Source organism: Paroedura picta, chromosome 14, assembly GCF_049243985.1.
Source record: "Paroedura picta isolate Pp20150507F chromosome 14, Ppicta_v3.0, whole genome shotgun sequence".
Lineage (NCBI taxonomy): Eukaryota > Metazoa > Chordata > Lepidosauria > Squamata > Gekkonidae > Paroedura > Paroedura picta.
Window position 1 is genome coordinate 22515554 of NC_135382.1, and position 17601 is coordinate 22533154.

The 17601-nt window shown below is 47.4% G+C and overlaps 1 protein-coding gene across 3 annotated transcripts in view; it reads left to right on the top strand.

Annotated features, from left to right (window-relative positions):
- Nucleotides 1–2817: 2817 nt before the first annotated feature.
- Nucleotides 2818–17601, top strand: part of ESRP2 (epithelial splicing regulatory protein 2) — a 60749-nt gene continuing 45965 nt past the window's right edge. For 2 of the 3 annotated variants that reach the window (XM_077310967.1, XM_077310965.1), the window contains exons 1-4: nt 2929–2946; nt 6921–6956; nt 7245–7400; nt 8472–8600. In XM_077310967.1, coding sequence (XP_077167082.1) covers nt 7263–7400; nt 8472–8600 — 267 coding nt within the window. In that variant the 5' untranslated portion in view covers nt 2929–2946; nt 6921–6956; nt 7245–7262. Of the gene's footprint in view, nt 2947–6920; nt 6957–7244; nt 7401–8471; nt 8601–17601 lie in introns of all 3 variants that reach the window. The other variant, XM_077310968.1, reaches the window with a different exon arrangement.

Here is a 17601-nt window from a genome sequence, read left to right on the forward strand (position 1 = left end):
TTAAAGATGACCACACTTAACTACAACACCACGCTGAATGCTGGTACCAGAGAAAGAGGGGCATGTTTTTTTCAGAGTTGCACGCCTGTTTTAACATTTTTATTTTTTAAAAGTCTTACACACAAGAGTACAGCTTCAGAGTTCCTGTTCCTTTCTGAATTAAACATGCAAAAAGGTTTTGAGTGTGGAAGAGTAAGGACAACACTTCTCTCCATATCACCCAAGAGCTGCTCTTCTTACTATCGAGAGGCAAACCTCAAACAGGGAAGGAACGGGGAGCTTCCTCAGAGAGCAAGCTGTTCTGCTGCATCCCTGCAGCAATGACCCAGCTGCATTCAATTCAGAGTTGCAGCAGAATTGCCCATCCCTAGGAAAAGATGGCTGGGATGCAACGAAGTGGAAGCAGAGATTCATACAGAGACACAGTGGATAGGTACTTCCGTAGATTGGAGCTTTGCATGCACAACAATTTTATGTACTTCTTTTAACCTCCTAGTCTACAGTTTGATATACTGAGGCAGGAAAGTCAGGAATCTCCATGTCCCGCAGTACCCCACCCCCTTTAAAGATTACATTCCATATGGAGAGAAGCCCAGAGACAAACAAGGGCCTTCACAATGGTTGTATTTTGCCCTATTCTTGCTGGACATTCATGTGAAGGCCCTGCAATCTCGCAAACGTTCCAGCTGTGCTTCATGATGTTTGGAAGGAACTGGTACGCAGGAGACGCAACTCAAACTGAGGTCTCTGTGACATTCCCTCTTTTTTTGCTGTTGCTGTCTTGACTCCGTCATGCAAACCCGAGAATCTTCCTTCAGTATGACCAGGAGAACTGGAGCTGCCAGAGTTCTTCCTTTCATCAAGGCCTCGGTTACAAATTAACCCGGAGCGCCCAGCACTCAAAGGACTTAACCTGCTGCAGGAAGTGGCTCCTGGTTTTGTTCTGGGCAAACATGTACAATATCATTTCTTCGACATTCTCAGTAAAGAAAAGGTCACACAGCTCACGGCTCAAGGAAATGCGGCAGTGAGGAATGGCAGCAGACTTCGGAGGGCCAGGGCAGGAAGAATTAGCAATATTCTAAATGGTCCACTAGTCGTGCAGAGCACAGATTGGGCATGGTCCCGCACTAAGGATACCGACAGTGCATTGGGAAATTTCTAGAGATTTAGGGTTGGAATCTACCAAGGGCAGGGCTTGGGGCAGGAATGGACCTCAATAGAGTATTGGCAGGGGCTCGTGGGAATTGTAGTCCATGGACAGCTGGAGAGCCACAGTTTAGCCACCCCTGCAAGCATAGTCTGCTTTCCAAAGTTCACTCCAGGGAACTGACCTCTGTAGTCTGAAGCAGGGGTAGTCAACCTGTGGTCCTCCAGATGTCCATGGACTACAATTCCCATGAGCCCCTGCCAGCAAATGCTGGCAGGGGCTCATGGGAATTGTAGTCCATGGACATCTGGAGGATCACAGGTTGACTACCCCTGGTCTGAAGATCAGTTTAATTCCAGGAGAACTCCAGGCTCCACCTTGTGGCTGGTAACCCTGTGAGGGGGACATCAGAGAGTGACTGAGTCAAGGTTACTCAGCCAGCCAGCCCTCAACTTTTAGGCTATGCCGGCTCGTGGCAGCATACAAGTTAAAATATACACACCATACTAAAACAATCATAAATTTTAGAACAAGCCATTAACAAACCAATAGCAGCATAATTTACAGAGGTTGTAACAGTAATAAGACATACTGTGCCACCAGCTCCATGATGTTATTTCTCACCAGCAGGGGCCTAATTTGCTCAAAGGGGGGTCCCGGATGCCTGGCAACCAGCAGGAGATGGGGAAGTTGAGGGGACAACCATCAGCATCCCTGTCATGTCTTCCAAAGCAGCCATTTTTCTCCAAAGGAACAATCTTTGTTGTCTGGAGGCTAGTTCGAAGCATAGAAGATCTCCAGGCCCCACCAGGAGGTTGGCAACCATGTCATTAGGGATAGACAAACTGGAATGTGTCCAGAGGAGGGCAACAAAGATGGTGAGGGGTTTGGAGACCAAGACGTTTGAGGAAAGGTTGGGGGAGCTTGGTCTATTTAGCCTGGAAAGGAGACGACTGAGAGGGGATCTGATAACTATATTCAAGTATTTAAAAGGCTGCCATGTAGAGGACGGAGCAGAGTTGTTCTCTCTTGCCCCAGAGGGATGGACCAGAACCAATGGGATGAAATTAATGCAAAAGAAATTCTGTCTAAACATCCGGAAGAAGTTCCTGACAGTTAGAGCGGTTTCTCAGTGGAACAGGCTTCCTCAGGAGGTGGTATGTTCTCCATCTTTGGAAATTTTTAAACAGAGGCTGGATAGCCATCTGATGGAGAGGCTGATTCTGTGAAGGTTCAAGGGGGTGGCAGGTTACACTGTCAGCAATAGGGTTGTGCGTGCCCTGCATAGTGCAGGGGGTTGGACTAGATGACCCAGGAGGACCCTTCCAACTCTATAATTCTACATGACCTGTGCCCCAAGCAGAGTTACAGGCAACACTTACAATTCCTAGGTCTTAATCCCCAATATTTTATGCTAACCCTTCTTTGGACCAATTCCTACTACCATCCTTAACTTTCTCCATCAACGTGGCACTCACATCGTTTCACTTCTGTTTGGAGAGTCCATCAACATTAGTGGGACTGCACTGATTCTTGGTGCAGAAAAACAAATTCACCTCAGGATTCATAGCTGACATTCACCCTAACAGTTTGCCACTGGGGGGGGGGGGGAGGTTGGAGCCCATGGTAATAAGGCACCTGCCTCAAGGAATGTAACAGGCCCACTTAACATTCCACAGGAAATGCAGCACCTGTGTGGAAAGGTTGGGCTATTTGAGGCAAGGCCCACCAATTGCTTACATTCTGAGGTGAATTCATTTCTCCAAAGGATGCAGAAATTCCCAACCTACAGCCAGGTAGGTTAGTGTGCATGTCCTGGCTCTTTCCCTGTTTTAGTTTTCTCACTTCTGCTTTATCTGCACACATCTCTGAAATCTCGGTTTAAATGGTTTTTGCATTTGTATAGGCCCCTGATTAGCAGTGAGCAATTGGGAGTTCTTTTGGCTTTATTGAGAGTCTGCTCTGAATGGCTATTAGGATGTTTACAGTGCAAACAGCCCTGCAAAGCAGTATCAAATTTATTTTTACCCCCACCCTTTGTCTATGTAGCTGGGACAGCAGATGTGGGCTCCATCCTTTTTTATCCTCACAACAACCCGGTAAAGTAGGCAGGGCTGAGACAAAGTGACTGACTCAAATTCATGCTTCATGGCTCTGTGGGAATTTTAACCCATATTTTCCAAGCCAGTGTAGGTGCGTCTACACTATGCTTATTCTTCTTGGGCATCTTACCTAAACAAAACAAACTGTAATTTTACTCAGAAGTCGGTTCAGTAAGACTTAAATCTCTGTAAACACACCAGCTTGACAGACACTGACTAGCTCAAAATGACTCAAAGAACTGCTATGGCAGAGGGACAGAGTAGCGTATAAAAGGCAAACTGAAATATAAAAGGTAAAGGTATCCCCTGTGCAAGCACCGGGTCATGTCTGACCCTTGGGGTGACACCCTCTAGCGTTTTCATGGCAGACTCAATACGGAGTGGTTTGCCAGTGCCTTCCCCAGTCATTACCGTTTACCCCCCAGCAAGCTGGGTACTCATTTTACCAACCTCGGAAGGATGGAAGGCTGAGTCAACCTTGAGCCGGCTGCTGGGATTGAACTCCCAACCTCATGGACAGACAGCTTCAGACAGCATTTCTGTCGCTTACCACTCTGCGCCACAAGAGGCTCTAAACTGAAATATATTACTCAACAAATTTTGTTAAATGTTAGAGAAGAATGAAAGGAGATAGTGTAGTATGCAGAATTGTGGAGAAGGATCGGAAAAAAAGAAAAAGGTTTGACTCCCCCTAGAATCATAGAGTTGGAAGGGATCTCATGGGTCATCTAGTCCAACCCCTCATACTGTGCAGGACACACGGAACCTTATAACTCATCCACTGTAACCTGCCACCCCCTTGAGCTTTCACAGAATCAGCCTCTCCGTCAGATTGGCTATCCAGCCTCTGCTTAAAAATTTCCAAAGATGGAGAACCCACCACCTCCCGAGGAAATGGAACAGCTCCTTTGAGACTCCTCTGAGTACAGAAAAGCATGATATGAAAACTGACTCTTCTAAATATGGTTTTATACAAAAAGAGAGAGGGGCTGTCTCTCTTCAGAGCATTTAACAAAACCTCCCTGGATCAGTGCTTCCTGATTAAATTGAGGGGACTTCTTTGCCCCATTTGTGTCTTAAGCATTCTGCACATGTTGGATAATGCAATTTCAATGTCCTTTGGAAGTAGATTTTTCTGTTTTGCACAGGAAAATCCAGCTGCAAAAGCACATTGAAATGACATGATCCAACGTGTGCATATTAAAATGTTTACTCCTGGACAGTTGGATATTGCCTTGCTAAATAGCCTAGGATAGCCCAGCTACGTCAGATCTCGAGAGCTCAGTAAGATCAGCCTTGGTTACTATTTGGATGGGAGACCACTAAGGAAGTCAAAGATCATTTTGGAGAGGAGGCCAATGGAACAGCACCTTTGAATGTCTTTTGACTTGAAAGCCCTTCAGGGTTGCCATAAAATGGCACCTTCCACCAAAGCAACCAAACTGGTCTTCAGTCTCTTACATCCTAAGGACCCAGGGCAGGTCTAACTGGAAAGAAATGAGCTCTGGTCCATATTGCTAGTCATTAAGATGCCACCAGACTCTCGTTTTATTTTTCTGCAATAGACTTGCCACAGCTACTCTTCTGGATTCTCCCCAAAAGAAGGACCCAGACAGAATGCAAGATGTTGTATGCAAGGTGCTCCCAATAGGGACAGACAGGCCTGAGATGCAAAATCCTTTTTTACAAAGTCCTCTTCTGTTACTGCTGTTTGTGGAGAGAGATTTGGCATGGTTGGGGGAGGGGGGTTGACACCCTTCCATCAAAGCAAAGAACCTCAGCAGACAAGCCGCTCCCCAGAAAGAAGGTGAATCAGAAAAAGGACATGCTAAAAGCTGACCTGCCAAGCTTTTCCAAAGATGAGGAAGGGGCTTCAGACCAACTCAAGGCTGGGTGGTTTTTTGCTAATGTGAGCAGTTAGTAAAGAGCTTGGCGAATCCCTTTAAATCTGTACTTTCTAAAGCTGTGCAATTAGAGATGCAGTGGGGAAAGCGGGAGTTTACAGGGAAGTGCTAAGCTTCTTCAAACTTCATTTAAAGTACATTTATCATAGTAATGTGCATTTTTAACTGAAGGTTAAACATGCCTATGATTCACAAGTATTCTTTTGAGTTCATCCCTTCCTCCCAGTGAAAATTTCTTTTAAGAAACACACACCCTGCAAACAAAAGTGTTGTGCCTATTCTAATACAGAACTTTGCAGCACACTTTGATCTGAATCGCCATTTTTAAGATGCCATTTTTGCTATTGGACACGGTCTCTGTTTGAGCCCCTTTTCACCACGAGGCTTTCAATGAACCAGTCACTGTCTTTCTTTCCTACCTCACAGAATTGTTGTAAGGATAAAAAGATACCTGATTTGTGGCTTTAACTCAATGGGCATGCAAGTAAACTTAGCCTTGCCTGGAAATCAGCCATGCCAAATTTAATCCTGAGCATTGAACACAGTGGGACTTCCTTCTGAGTAAATCTGCTCTGACCTGGATGGCTTTGGCTAGCCGGTCTCATCAGATCTCTGAAACTAACTAGGGCCAGCCCTGTTTAATGTTTGGATGAGAGACCCCTGAGGAAGTCAAAACCTTGGGGTTGCCGTAAGTTGTGACTAGGCAGCACTTTACACCACCAAAGATGCCCTGGCTGCAAGTGAACATCAAGTTGCAACTTTATGGTGTAGTGTAGCTTGGTGTAGTGGTTAGAAGTGCAGACTTCTAATCTGGTGAACCGGGTTTGATTCTCCGCTCCTCCACATGCAGCCAGCTGGGTGACCTTGGGCTCGCCACAGCACTGATAAAGCTGTTCTGACAAGCAGTGATATCAGGGCTCTCTCAGCTTCACCTCCCTCACAGGGTGTCTGTTGTGGGGAGAGGAAAGGGAAGGCGATTGTAAGCTGGGTAGAGAAAAGGGGCATATAAGAACCAACTCTTCTTCTTCTTCAGCTCAATAAGCCTGACTCTGCATTTTGTTTCCTCAGATGTAATGGGATTTATTTCCTAAAAAAGGTTGATCAATGTGTTATAAGCATATTTTAACTCTGCATTGAGTTAGGCTCAAGGCATGGGGAGGACTATAACTACAAAACAAAGGATTCAGGGGGAGGGAGAGAGAGATCCATGCCCAGGTGGCAAAAGATGGCAAATGAAATAGTAGAAGAAAAGCTTGTTGAAACACAATATTGTTTAGTTTGAAGAGTCTTTAGCAAGCAAAAAGAGGCCCCCATACTTTTGTGGAAAGGGAGGAGGGAAAGCAATCCACTGCATTCCACTTGCTCAGCGCTGATAAAAAGACACCAGTTAAACTCAAAGCAGGTAAAGCACTTCCTGGAGCCAGAATTAAAATTGAGAAAGGGGGGGGGAGAGAGAGAGAGAGAGAAAGAAAGGGAGTTTCCCTTCTGATCTCTCTCAGTCAAAAAAAATCCAATCAGGTAGGCTGTAGCAGGCGTTGATTTCTCTACGTCCCTCCTACACCTTTTCTAAAGGCCCAATGGTTTTGCCCCGTGGGGAGATTGACTAGGGTCACATGGTCTCTCTCATGGGCAGGTAACTTAGGCAAGGAGAGGAGAGAGGGCGAAAAAAGATTTTTTTAAAAAAAACATATACACCCGGAGCCTGAGTTCCTGCCATGATGTCAAAGGGACAGAAGCTAACAGCCTGTTGATTTCGTCTCCCAGTCAGACCCAGGGAGAAAAGAGATCCAGCCCAACCAGGTACAATGGCAAGATTTCTTCTCCTTGATCTATTTTGTGGGTGTGTGTAAAGCGCTACTCTTCTCCCTGACCGTCCCCTTCCCCATAGTTCTGGCTTTCTGAAATTGCCCTTTTTGATTTCCACTTGGAGGAAGGGGGTGACCCTTTACGTGTGGGGGTTTTTGTGTTTTGGGTTGTGTTCCTTTTTTTCCCCCCTCTTCTTTCCTTTTTCCCTCCCCTCCCCTTTTTATTTTCCTCCTCCGTTCTTCCTCTCTTTTTTTTGTATTTTACCTGTGCTTTTGATTGTAGTTGTCTCTCCCTGTGGTCATGACGGCTTCTTCGCACAGTGACTCTGTGGTGGTCTTGTTTGGGGCAACAGCTGGTGCATATGGGGCTAAGCTGGGTTCCGATGAGAGGGAACTAATTCTCTTGGTGTGGCAACTTGTGGATCTACACAGCAAGAAGGTATGGCTTCCCAAACTCTTGATACAAAAGCTGGGTGATGTGCAAAAAATGAACCAAAAAAGCAAACTTCTTTGTGTGTGTGTGTGTGTGTGCTTTAAAAAAAGAAACCCCATGGCTGTCCATGCTTCCTTGAGAATAAATCCCAAGGAGTTCACTGGCGTTTGCCTTTAAGAAAACTTTGGGCTGTTATCCCTCTTCCTCTCCAAACTTTTGTGGAGGGAAAAGTTTGATCGTCTGGCCAGAATTGTCTCTGCTTACCCCTGCATGGGGGCAGATTCTCTGATTTCACAACTGTGTTTGAGAGACTGAAGAGACAAGGTGATTTGAAAGATTACGAAATGTACAGAGATTTACAAAATCACAGCTCTTTTCTCCTCTTCCCAAGCACAGGACTTTTAATAAGCTCGGTTAGCAATGCCGAACGCTTCCTTCTTCCAGAAATTGAGTGGTTTCCTCATTTGGTTTATCTGGTTGTTGTGTTTAAAGAAAATCAGGCCTGCATGCTGCTCTTTGGGACCTATCGCTTTATTTGACAATCGAGCACTACAGGGGGGGGGCTTCTGTGTGTGGATGAGTGCAAGTCCAAATTCCCCCTCCTTCTTTCAATGAAGCGAACTCCTGTAGTCATGACTGTTTTTAAAACATGTCTGCCCAGTTATCAGTCTGGCCATGCCCAATTAAAGGAGCCTTGCTGCCTGCCATGCAATTCGACCTTTCTGTGAAAACTAGGTGGCGTAAAACTGGTGGGGTAAACGGGTACTTCGCAGGATTAATATAAGAACGGCAGCTCTGGTCTCTTTGCAAAGGGGGAGAGTGGCAGTCTCTCTGTCCCTCTTGGTGGGGGGGGGGGAGAGGCCTTGGAAGATCAAACAGACCTTGAGTTCTGGGAGACAGAAATAAATACAGTCTCCAAACAATGAGCCCCGTCCCCTTCTGTAGACCTTCAGCAATGCAAGTCAATAAGTTTTCCTTTTTAAAACAAATGTCAATATGAATCACTTCCAGTTCCAGCTTCTTACTTTGTCTCTCCCTCCCCAATCCCCGTCTTCCTGCTTTGTGGCATATTTTCAGATAGGGACGCTGCACAAATGCTTGGTGAAGGCAGACAACTTGGAGCTGAGTGACCAGTGTCGAGAAGTGACGGGCTTAACCCCCGAGGGACTGAGTAAAGCGGAGCCCTTGGATCGGGTTCTCCAACAGGTGAGGACTGCGAGCGGGTTAACGCGCAAGGAGCGGGACTCCGTCTGATACAAAACGGCAAAGAGTCTTGCTCGGGGCTTCGAAATCAGTGCCAAAATGTCCTTTGGGGCAGCCGTGCTGGAACAGGGAAGGTCTTTCCTTGAAAAGGAAGCCTGAGATGGATTCGTGAAAAGGGACTGGGGCTGGTTTTGTGACATATGTGTGGACACCCCTGGTGTGCTTATCGTTGGGTGGCAGGGAGTGGAGCGTCTACTGTGACCAATTCTGGGAAGTGGTATTAGGTGGCAACCGGGAGCCTGAGCTAGGAGCCCCAAAGTCCCTGGCTCAAACTATTCCTCTTTCATGAACTTGGTAGGTAATCTCAGGCCAACCTGCACATTCTCTCCTCTCCATAGTGGTAATGTTTTGCTGGAATCATAAATATGAAATTATCTGAATTCTCATGAGCACAGTTTAAGGAATATCTAAGGGAGAGAACATGATAGAGGCTTATAATAGAATGAAGCGGTAGTTGTAGTTCACTTTTTTCCATCACCCAAAATACTAGAATTTGGCGGCTTCTAACTGATGGGTGGAGAAACGCACTTTCCTTCACAGGACACGTGGTTGTTTTCTGGAATCTTATGGATGTGATGATAGTTTTGATGGCTATTTAATCATTTTTATTTAATCGTTTTTAATATTACCTATGAAAGGGACTCGTTATTCATGATAGATCAGTGGAACTTCCATTGTCAGGAACAGTATACCTGTTGCTGCAGAGCTAAAGTAGGGTTTGTTGTGGGTTTCTTGGGCGTCTTATTGGTCACTGGGGGGAACGGTACGCTAGATGAGATGGATTTTCGGCCTGACTCAAGAGGGGGTGGGGGTGCTTCTGTATAATTAAAAGTGTATTTAATTAAAATTGTACTTGGAGGTGTTTGATCTGTGACAGCTGTTACCTGCATTCAGGTGACAGCGGGATGTTGCGATGGTTTTCAGGTGGATTCAAGGGTGTGAACTCGCCCTTGAGAGTATACTCTCACTGCCCTTTCAAGCTGTTAGTTACATGTGAGAAGCTCTTGGTTGTTGTGATCAGTTTTACTGACTGTATATTGCATGACTCTTTAAATTTGCCGAATATCAAACTCAAAATGACCTGACTATGTAAAACACTTCACAGTTCTCTTCTCTCACACACTCATACACATATAAAACTACCCTATGTCAGAGGTTAGACAGGGGAGCGAATTATTTGTTCAAGGTTAATCAGTGAAGCTCTGCGGGATTGCACCTGGAACTTGGGCATCCAAAACCAATAACACCTCTCCGAGAGGGGCTAAGTTCAAATGAGTTGAAAAGAGAAATTCCCACCCCTCCAGGCCACACCCATGCCCTACCATGGGCTGCTGGTAGAGTTGCCAGCTCTGGGTTGGGAAATACCTGGAGACTTTGGGGGTGGAGCTGGGAGTGAGCGAGATTTGGGAAGGGGAGGGACTTCAGTGGAGTGCAATGCTATGGAGTCCACCCTCCAAAGCAGCCCTTTTCTCCAGGGGAACTGATCTCGGTCACCTGGAGATGAGTTATAAAACTGGGGGATCCCCAGGTCCCCCCTGGGGACTGGCTTCCCTAAGTGCTGGTTTCTTGACCTTGAAAATTTGAATGATGCGGAGACCTGTGTGAGGGTGTAGACCACAGTGGCGTCTCCCAAAGGCCCAGTGTTTTGTTGTTCAGTGTGAAATGGGGGTCAGTGTGAAGCTTCTGAAAAGATGGGTGTCAGGTCTCCCTCCTCCTCAACATTTGTGAGCTAAGAACCTTTCAGCTGAGATGCCAGGGATGAAATCAGGCCCCTTCTGTAGGCGAGGAGTGTGTTCTGCCCCCTGGTAGGGCTGCCAACTCCTGGTGGTGGCTGGAGTTCTCCCACTATTACAACGGAGATCCAGGTGACAGATCAGTTCACCTGGAGCAAATGGCCACTTTCGAAGTTGGAGTCTAGGCGTTAGGCCCCACTGAAGACCCTGTCCTCCTCGGACTCTACCTCCCAAATGTCCCTAACCAGAGTTGGCAATCCTAGGTGCGGCCTCACTCTTGCTGTGGCTGTTGCTTCATGCGTATTTATTTACTTCATTTATACCCTGACTTTCCTCCCAGAGGGGACCTGAAATAGGTTACTTCATTCTCCTTTCCTATGAGCATGCGAGTGTATGACTGGCCCAAGGTCACCAAGCAGGCTTCTGTGGCAGAGCAAATATTTGAAATGGGGGTCTCCCGGTGTGTAGTCTGGCTAGCGCACCACCCTGGCTGTGCTATTAATCCCACAGATTCCAGGACTCACGTTTGCTATCAAAAATTAGGCTTCATCTTCCCCATAATTCTCACAAGCAAGTGGAATTCTCACATGCATGTGTACAGTGATCTGTGTAACTCAGTGCTCTTGTATTCCTGCCCACTTTTAGAAGAGCTTGGAAGTCCAGGATGGGCTGCTTCAAGTATCTATGCAGCTGTGTATTATTGACATCCCCCTAGCCTCCATATTTCTGTGTTAAGGTCCAAGCTGGGTTTGGATTTCCTGTTGCCGTTCTCCCTTCTGCATAGGTCAGTTTCCCTAGGGAAAATGGCAATTCCACCCTGAGTAACGTCACATGCTCTTGCAGAAGTCCCTTCTCTCTCCAAACTCTATGCTTTCCAGACTGTGCCCGCAGAAATCTCCAGAAATTTTCCTAACAGAGCTGATAACCCTATGCCCAAGTCATTTGAATGCTGCAGCCATAACTGTTCAACCTGTATCGGTTCTGCAGATTAGGAGAAAGTATGCAGATCTTGTTTCTTTGCATGTACTTAACATTATCTGAACCACAAAGATGAGCCACTTCCCTTTTTTAAACAAAATTATGTCCCCAAAGTGGTGAATTATAGGTACACAAGACTTTTTGTTGCTGATCTGTGACAAAATTGCATCCCGGCCCAGGCATTGTCTTTTGACACAGAAGCTGGAGAATAGTTCGTTTGGGTTTTAGCAGCTGATGCAAAGGTCACTGTTTTACCTTTCCGTGGCTGTTCTCCCCCCCCCCCCCGCGACCTCTGAGAAAACAGAATTCAAATAGAAAAGCACAATGGTGGGGCTGTGTGGAATGTCTGAAATGGGTTCTTCATATCTCACTTGAATCGCAAGGGAGTGTGTGTTTGTGGGAGAAACTTGCCTAGGCAGTAAAACAGGTTCTAGAGACAGAGATCAGCTCACCCAGCGGCTTCTGTGTGCTAGCCTTCAAGAGTTTGTTGTGCTTTCCCACCCCCCACCCAGGTCTCGGCCTTAAGAGGGAGCACGGCAGACCACCAGGAGAAGGAGGGGGGATGTATTCTGTAAAAGAAGCAATTAGACGTGGGATTTTTCTTCCTTTTTTCTTTGTTAGATTTCATGCAAGGCTGGTTGAGGCTGTAGAAATGGCTTCGATAGCTTGGAAATTGCTCTGACACAAGTGTTACTGGCTACAAGTCAGATCTTGTCCTGAATCTTGCAACCAAAGACAGCTGGAATAGCTCAGTTAGGTGCACTTTACTGTTCCATGTTTTGTATTTTTAAGGCTAGCACTGTAATTATGGTCCGTTTCTCTATGGGGGTTGTATCCTATGGCCACAAATTGCAAGGTAGGTACAGTTACTACAGTAGGCAGAAAGGCGGGGGAGGGAATGCTCCCATTGGCCTTGGCGTGGTGGAGGCTGGCTGGCGGGTGGATGAGGGAGACGTCCTCCCACATCTTGGGAAGATGGTGGGATTGACAGAGAATCTTGAGCAGGAACCGCCGGTCTCTTTCAGGCCAGTTCTCAGAGGAGAGACAGGCAGTTTATTTCTGTTTACTGAAGTCATGAGAATCTGAGCCTGTTTCTAGTCCTTAGACTGGCAGGTTTAGGCCTAGGAGGTAGTACAGAATTAGTGTCTGGGAGGTCAGAGTTTGAGAAAGAGAAGGGAGCTCAGTGGGGTATAGTGCCACAACGATTTTCCCTCACAGGGAGACCGATCTATGTGGTGGCTAGGGTTGCCAGCACAAGAAGAGTTGGTCTTTATACCCTGGTTTTCATTACTCAAAGATGTCTCACAGCACCTTAGTATCACCGTCCCGTCTTTGCCCCACAACAGACACCCTGTGAGGAAGATACGGCTCTGAGAGAACCATTCTGCAATGGCTGGCCCAAGGTCATCGAGCTGGCTGCATGTGGAGGAGGAGCGGGGACTCAAAGCCAGTTCTTCAGATTAGAGATGGCTGCTCTTAAAACCACTACACCAAAGCTGGAAATTGGCGGGAGACTCACTGGGGTCGATGCCCTGTCAGAGTCCCCACACAATTCTTCTCCTTTGGGGAAGTCCTGCTGGGGGTGGGGAATGTCCTGCCCCCAGTAGGAACTTGGCAAGCCCACTGGGATCTGGAGGTCAATTTGATTCCTGGAGAACTCCAGGCTCCAGTTGGACATTGGTAACCCTAGACTCAGTCCTGGGCCGCTATGGGTGTTGAAGACAGCTGGGGAATGAGTAGGCAGGGAAGACTGAAGGCAGAGATACTCCTCTCCAGTGTAGATTTTCTGCTATTTCTCTCTTGACCCCTGTTCTTGTCTTGACAAGTGCATTTGCCTCTCTTGTGTGGATTATAGTTTTTGCCCAACTTTGGGTCTGTCTTTGTTGCACGCACATGCCTGGCTTAATAAAATAACAATAAGGCCACTAAAATTTGTTTTTGTTTTTTGTTTTAAAAACCAAACTTGAAGAATTGTGGGTTTGAAAGGGGGATGGGCTTCATGATTGCCAGAGGGCTAGCCAGTCATCACTCTGCACCCTGCTGGCTTCCAGGAAGAACTGGTTTGTTTTATAGTCTCGGACTCAGCTCAGTTTAGGAATTCCTCTGTCTTCCCAGAAAGGTGTAAGTGTAGATCCAGCCTAGTTGGTGTGGTAGCCATCTGTATTTATGAAACCTATAGGTTTAAATGGACTCCAGGGAATGGTAGAGGACAGGAAGGCCTGGAGGATCATTGTCCATGGGGTCGCAATGGGTCGGACACGACTTCGCAACCAACAACAAATAGATTTAAAAGCATTCAACAAACAGTGTGGTGGGCCAAACCAGGTCTCATGTTTGCATCTCACCAAGTTTGATGAAAACAGTATGCTAAGTGCTGAATGTTAGGCAAACCTGGGCTTATTTGCTGGAGATGTCACTTCTCAATTTCTGCGAGAGAGATTTCTTTAGGCTGAGTGAAAGTCGCAGCAAGGCTGAAAGTCTTGCTCTTGGTTATAATTAAAATGCAGAAAGCACCAATGATTAAGAGTCTTTATTGGGGTCACATTCTGTGCCTTGCTTGTCCTGCAGCCAGATCATCCTTACCAGAGGAACTGATCTCTGTAGTCTGGAGATGAGTTGTAATTCTAGGGGATCCCCACCCCCCCCTTGGGGGACTGGCTTCTCAATGTCTGTCTTAAGTACTGGGTAGACTGCTTCTTGAAGAAGTATCAATGGTGACATGACAACAGCACTTTCCTCTTTATTATCTTATATATTGCCTCACAACTAGGAATTACTATGTGTACTATCTATACCAAATATTTCTTCAAAAATTCAGAGGCCTTCCTGCCCCGCCCTGCCCTGCCCTGCCCTGCCCCGCCCCGCCCCACCCCACCTAGTTTATTGTGCTAGGCTTTAAAGATTCCTTATACTTGATAAAACTTACAAAAGAAACAACGATAGTTCTGAGAACTCCTTTTACATGTTTGCAATTGAAACCAGTGGACTATGGGAGGGGCCATCTCTAATTTCTTAAAAACCGGAGTCAGGGAGAAGCCATACTAGGGGGAATGAAGGAGATCCTGAAAATTGATAAAATTGAAAGGGTACAGAGGAGAGCGACAAGGATGATCTGGGGCCAAGGGACCAAGCCCTATGAAGATAGGTTGAGGGACTTGGGAATGTTCAGCCTGGAGAAAAGGAGGTTGAGAGGGGACATGATAGCCCTCTTTAAGTATTTGAAAGGTTGTCACTTGGAGGAGGGCAGGAGGCTGTTTCTGTTGGTTGCAGAGGAAAGGACACGCAGTAATGGGTTTAAACTTCAAGTACAACGATATAGGCTAGTTATCAGGAAAAATTTTTTCACAGTCAGAGTAGTTCAGCAGTAGAATAGGCTGCCTAAGGAGGTGGTGAGCTCCCCCTCACTGGCAGTCTTCAAGCAAAGGCTGGATACACACTTTTCTTGGATGCTTTAGGATGCTTTGGGCTGATCCTGCGTTGAGCAGGGAGTTGGACTAGATGGCCTGTATGGCCCCTTCCAACTATGATTCTATGATTCTATCCCCATCAGGAGTAGTTTAAGGCAGCAGTCCGCAACCTTTTGCATGCCACGGACCACTGCGCCGGGGTGTGGGGAGGGGGCCACCTGGGGTCCCGGCACGCGCGGCATCCCCGGCGCAATTGCGCATGTGCGGACTTGCCGTGCGTGCACATTTGCGCCCCTGCTGGACGCAAACACGGGTGCGCAGGAAGTCCATGCATGCGCGTTAGCGCCGCCTGCATGCCGGCGGCCACGGCTCCCTCTCCCCGCCCCTCCAGGCTGCAAGGAAATCGGCCGCTGAAGCAGCTGATTAGCTTGCGGCTCGGCAAGCCTCTCCCCCCCCCCCCCAAAGCAAGAAGCTTGCTGGGCCGCAAGCTAATCGGTCGCTTCGGCGGCCAATTTGCTCGCGGCCTGGTGAGCTTCTCGCTGCGGGGGGTGGTGGGAAGAGGGAGCTGCAGCCCGGTGCCAGTCCACGGCCCGGGGGGTTGGGGACCACTGGTTTAAGGATTCACAGGGCTCATAGCACCAGAGCCAGTTTAAGGATTTGTGGGGCCGTAGCAGAGTACAGTTATGGCCGGAACAGCCACACTGGGGTGGACGGTGGGGGTTGGGGTGGAGGGGCTCCCACAGTGGAAAGGGATGTCCTAGGCCTGAGAGAATTTCTGATCCATCTGTCCCCATGTCTTAATGGCAGGGCATGTTATTGTTTCGTTTGTTTTGCCTTTGTATTAATTTATTGTTTTAAATGTCTATGAGCTTATCTTACGTATGAAGTTTCAACTGTTGTCAGCCACCCCGAGACTATTGCTGGAAGAGGGTGACCTAGAAATAAAAATATAATGATAATAGTGATAATAATTGCAGGGTGATGCCGCGCAAAACACTTTGGATAAGCACTGGAGCCGGTGTTCACTAATTGACCATAGAGATAAAGATTTAAGAGCAGTGCTTCATTACCACCCAATCAACCAGCTTTTAACTGGGCCATGGCTCAGTGCTAGAGCATCTGCTTGGCATGCAGAAGGTCCCAGGTTCAATCCCCAGCATCTCCATTTCAAAGGGGCAGCCGGCAGGGGATAGGAAAGATGTCACCCTGAGACTCGGGAGAGCTACTGCCAGGCAACCTAGACAGTACTGCCTTTTGAGTGGCTGCTGGAGTCGCTATCATTTCTGTTGGAGAAACCATTTCTTTTTTTAGTTAGAGGCTAATTGCTGCCGGTGTGTTTCTTTTCATGGCCCTGGGATTTTGCCCCCCAGGGAGGTGTCCTAGTTATTCCAAGCCGTGTGTTTGCCAGCATCAGCCAAGTCAGCAGAAAGCCAGAGGTGGTACGGCCCTTGGAGTCCTGCAACCCGATGAACAGGTTGTAGTTGTGCTTGGGGACAAACCTGTTCTTCTGCCTTTCCTTGTGATGGGAAAGGGCGTGTTACTTTCTGCCTTCTTTCAGGGCATTGGGGATAGTTTTGGTCTGCTTGCACTTCAAAAAGGGACCAAGCCAAGATCCTCCTGATAAAGTGATGCATGTCTGGTAGGGGAAGGGGAGTAGTTCTCTGCAGAATTGTTTTAGCCCTGGCAGGGCCCTGATGTTCTCTGGGAGCTCATTCCACCAGGTGGGGGCCATGACTGAGAAAGCCCTGGCTCTAGTTGTTGACAGATGAGGGATCGCCAGTTTATTGGTGTTAGAGGAGCATAAAGCTCTTTGTGGGGCATAGGGAGAGAAGTGGTTTCTCAGATACTCAGGGCCCAGACTGTGTATTGCCTTGAAGGTAATTACCAGAACCTTAAGCCTGATCTGGAAGTCAACTGGCAGTCAGTGCAGCTGTTGGAGTGCAGGCCGGATCTGGCCCCTCCAAGGTGTCCCCATGAGGACCCTGGCTGCCACATTCTGCACCAGTTGGAATTTCCAGTTCAGGGATAAAGGTAGGCCTGCATAGAGTGAGTTGCAGAAATCCAGCCTAGAGGTGACTGTTGCCTGGATCACTGTGGCTAGGTGTTCTGGGGCCAGGTAGGATATGACTATTTGGCTTGGTATAGGTGGAAGAATGCCAACTGGGCCACTTTTGCAATCTGTTCCTCCATGGAGAGGGAGAAGTTGAAGATCACGCCCAGGTTTCTGGCCGAGTGTGCTACCAACAGTTGCACCCCATCCAGGTTGGGCAGTCGTGCTTCCTCACTTGGCCCTTTCCTACCAAACCACAGGACCTCCGTCTTTGCACCATTAAGCTTTTGCACCATTAAGCTTCAGACTGCTTTGCTAGAGACTTAGGGGGCAGAATCGTCACTGCTTCCAGACGTCTGGCTAATCCAAGAAGGACCTCCCATCCTTTCACTTTGCTGAAGGCTCTGTTTTGCCCTCTGTGTTGCACTGGTTGGCTCTGCCATGATGTATTCACAAGCATTAATTCAAAAGCAAAAGGGGCACTTTTAAAACAAAATGTAATTTAGGCCTGTTGTGTTTTTCCTAATATAAATTATGTAGTTCAAAATATGCTCCAGAGGCTGAAGTGCGTGAAGGGCAGGCTGTGCATTACACGGCAGCTTTAGCATTCATATGCGTGTGCTTACATGCATATGCAAGATGCGTCCACACCCCTCTTAAGTACTTAACTCTGAGAGGAGGAGGAGGAGGACAATGCTGAGTCCCTCCTAAAACTGTTACAAGGCATTTTCTCAGCGAGGAAAATGGAGTGAGTCTGCATCGGAGTCAACCATAGC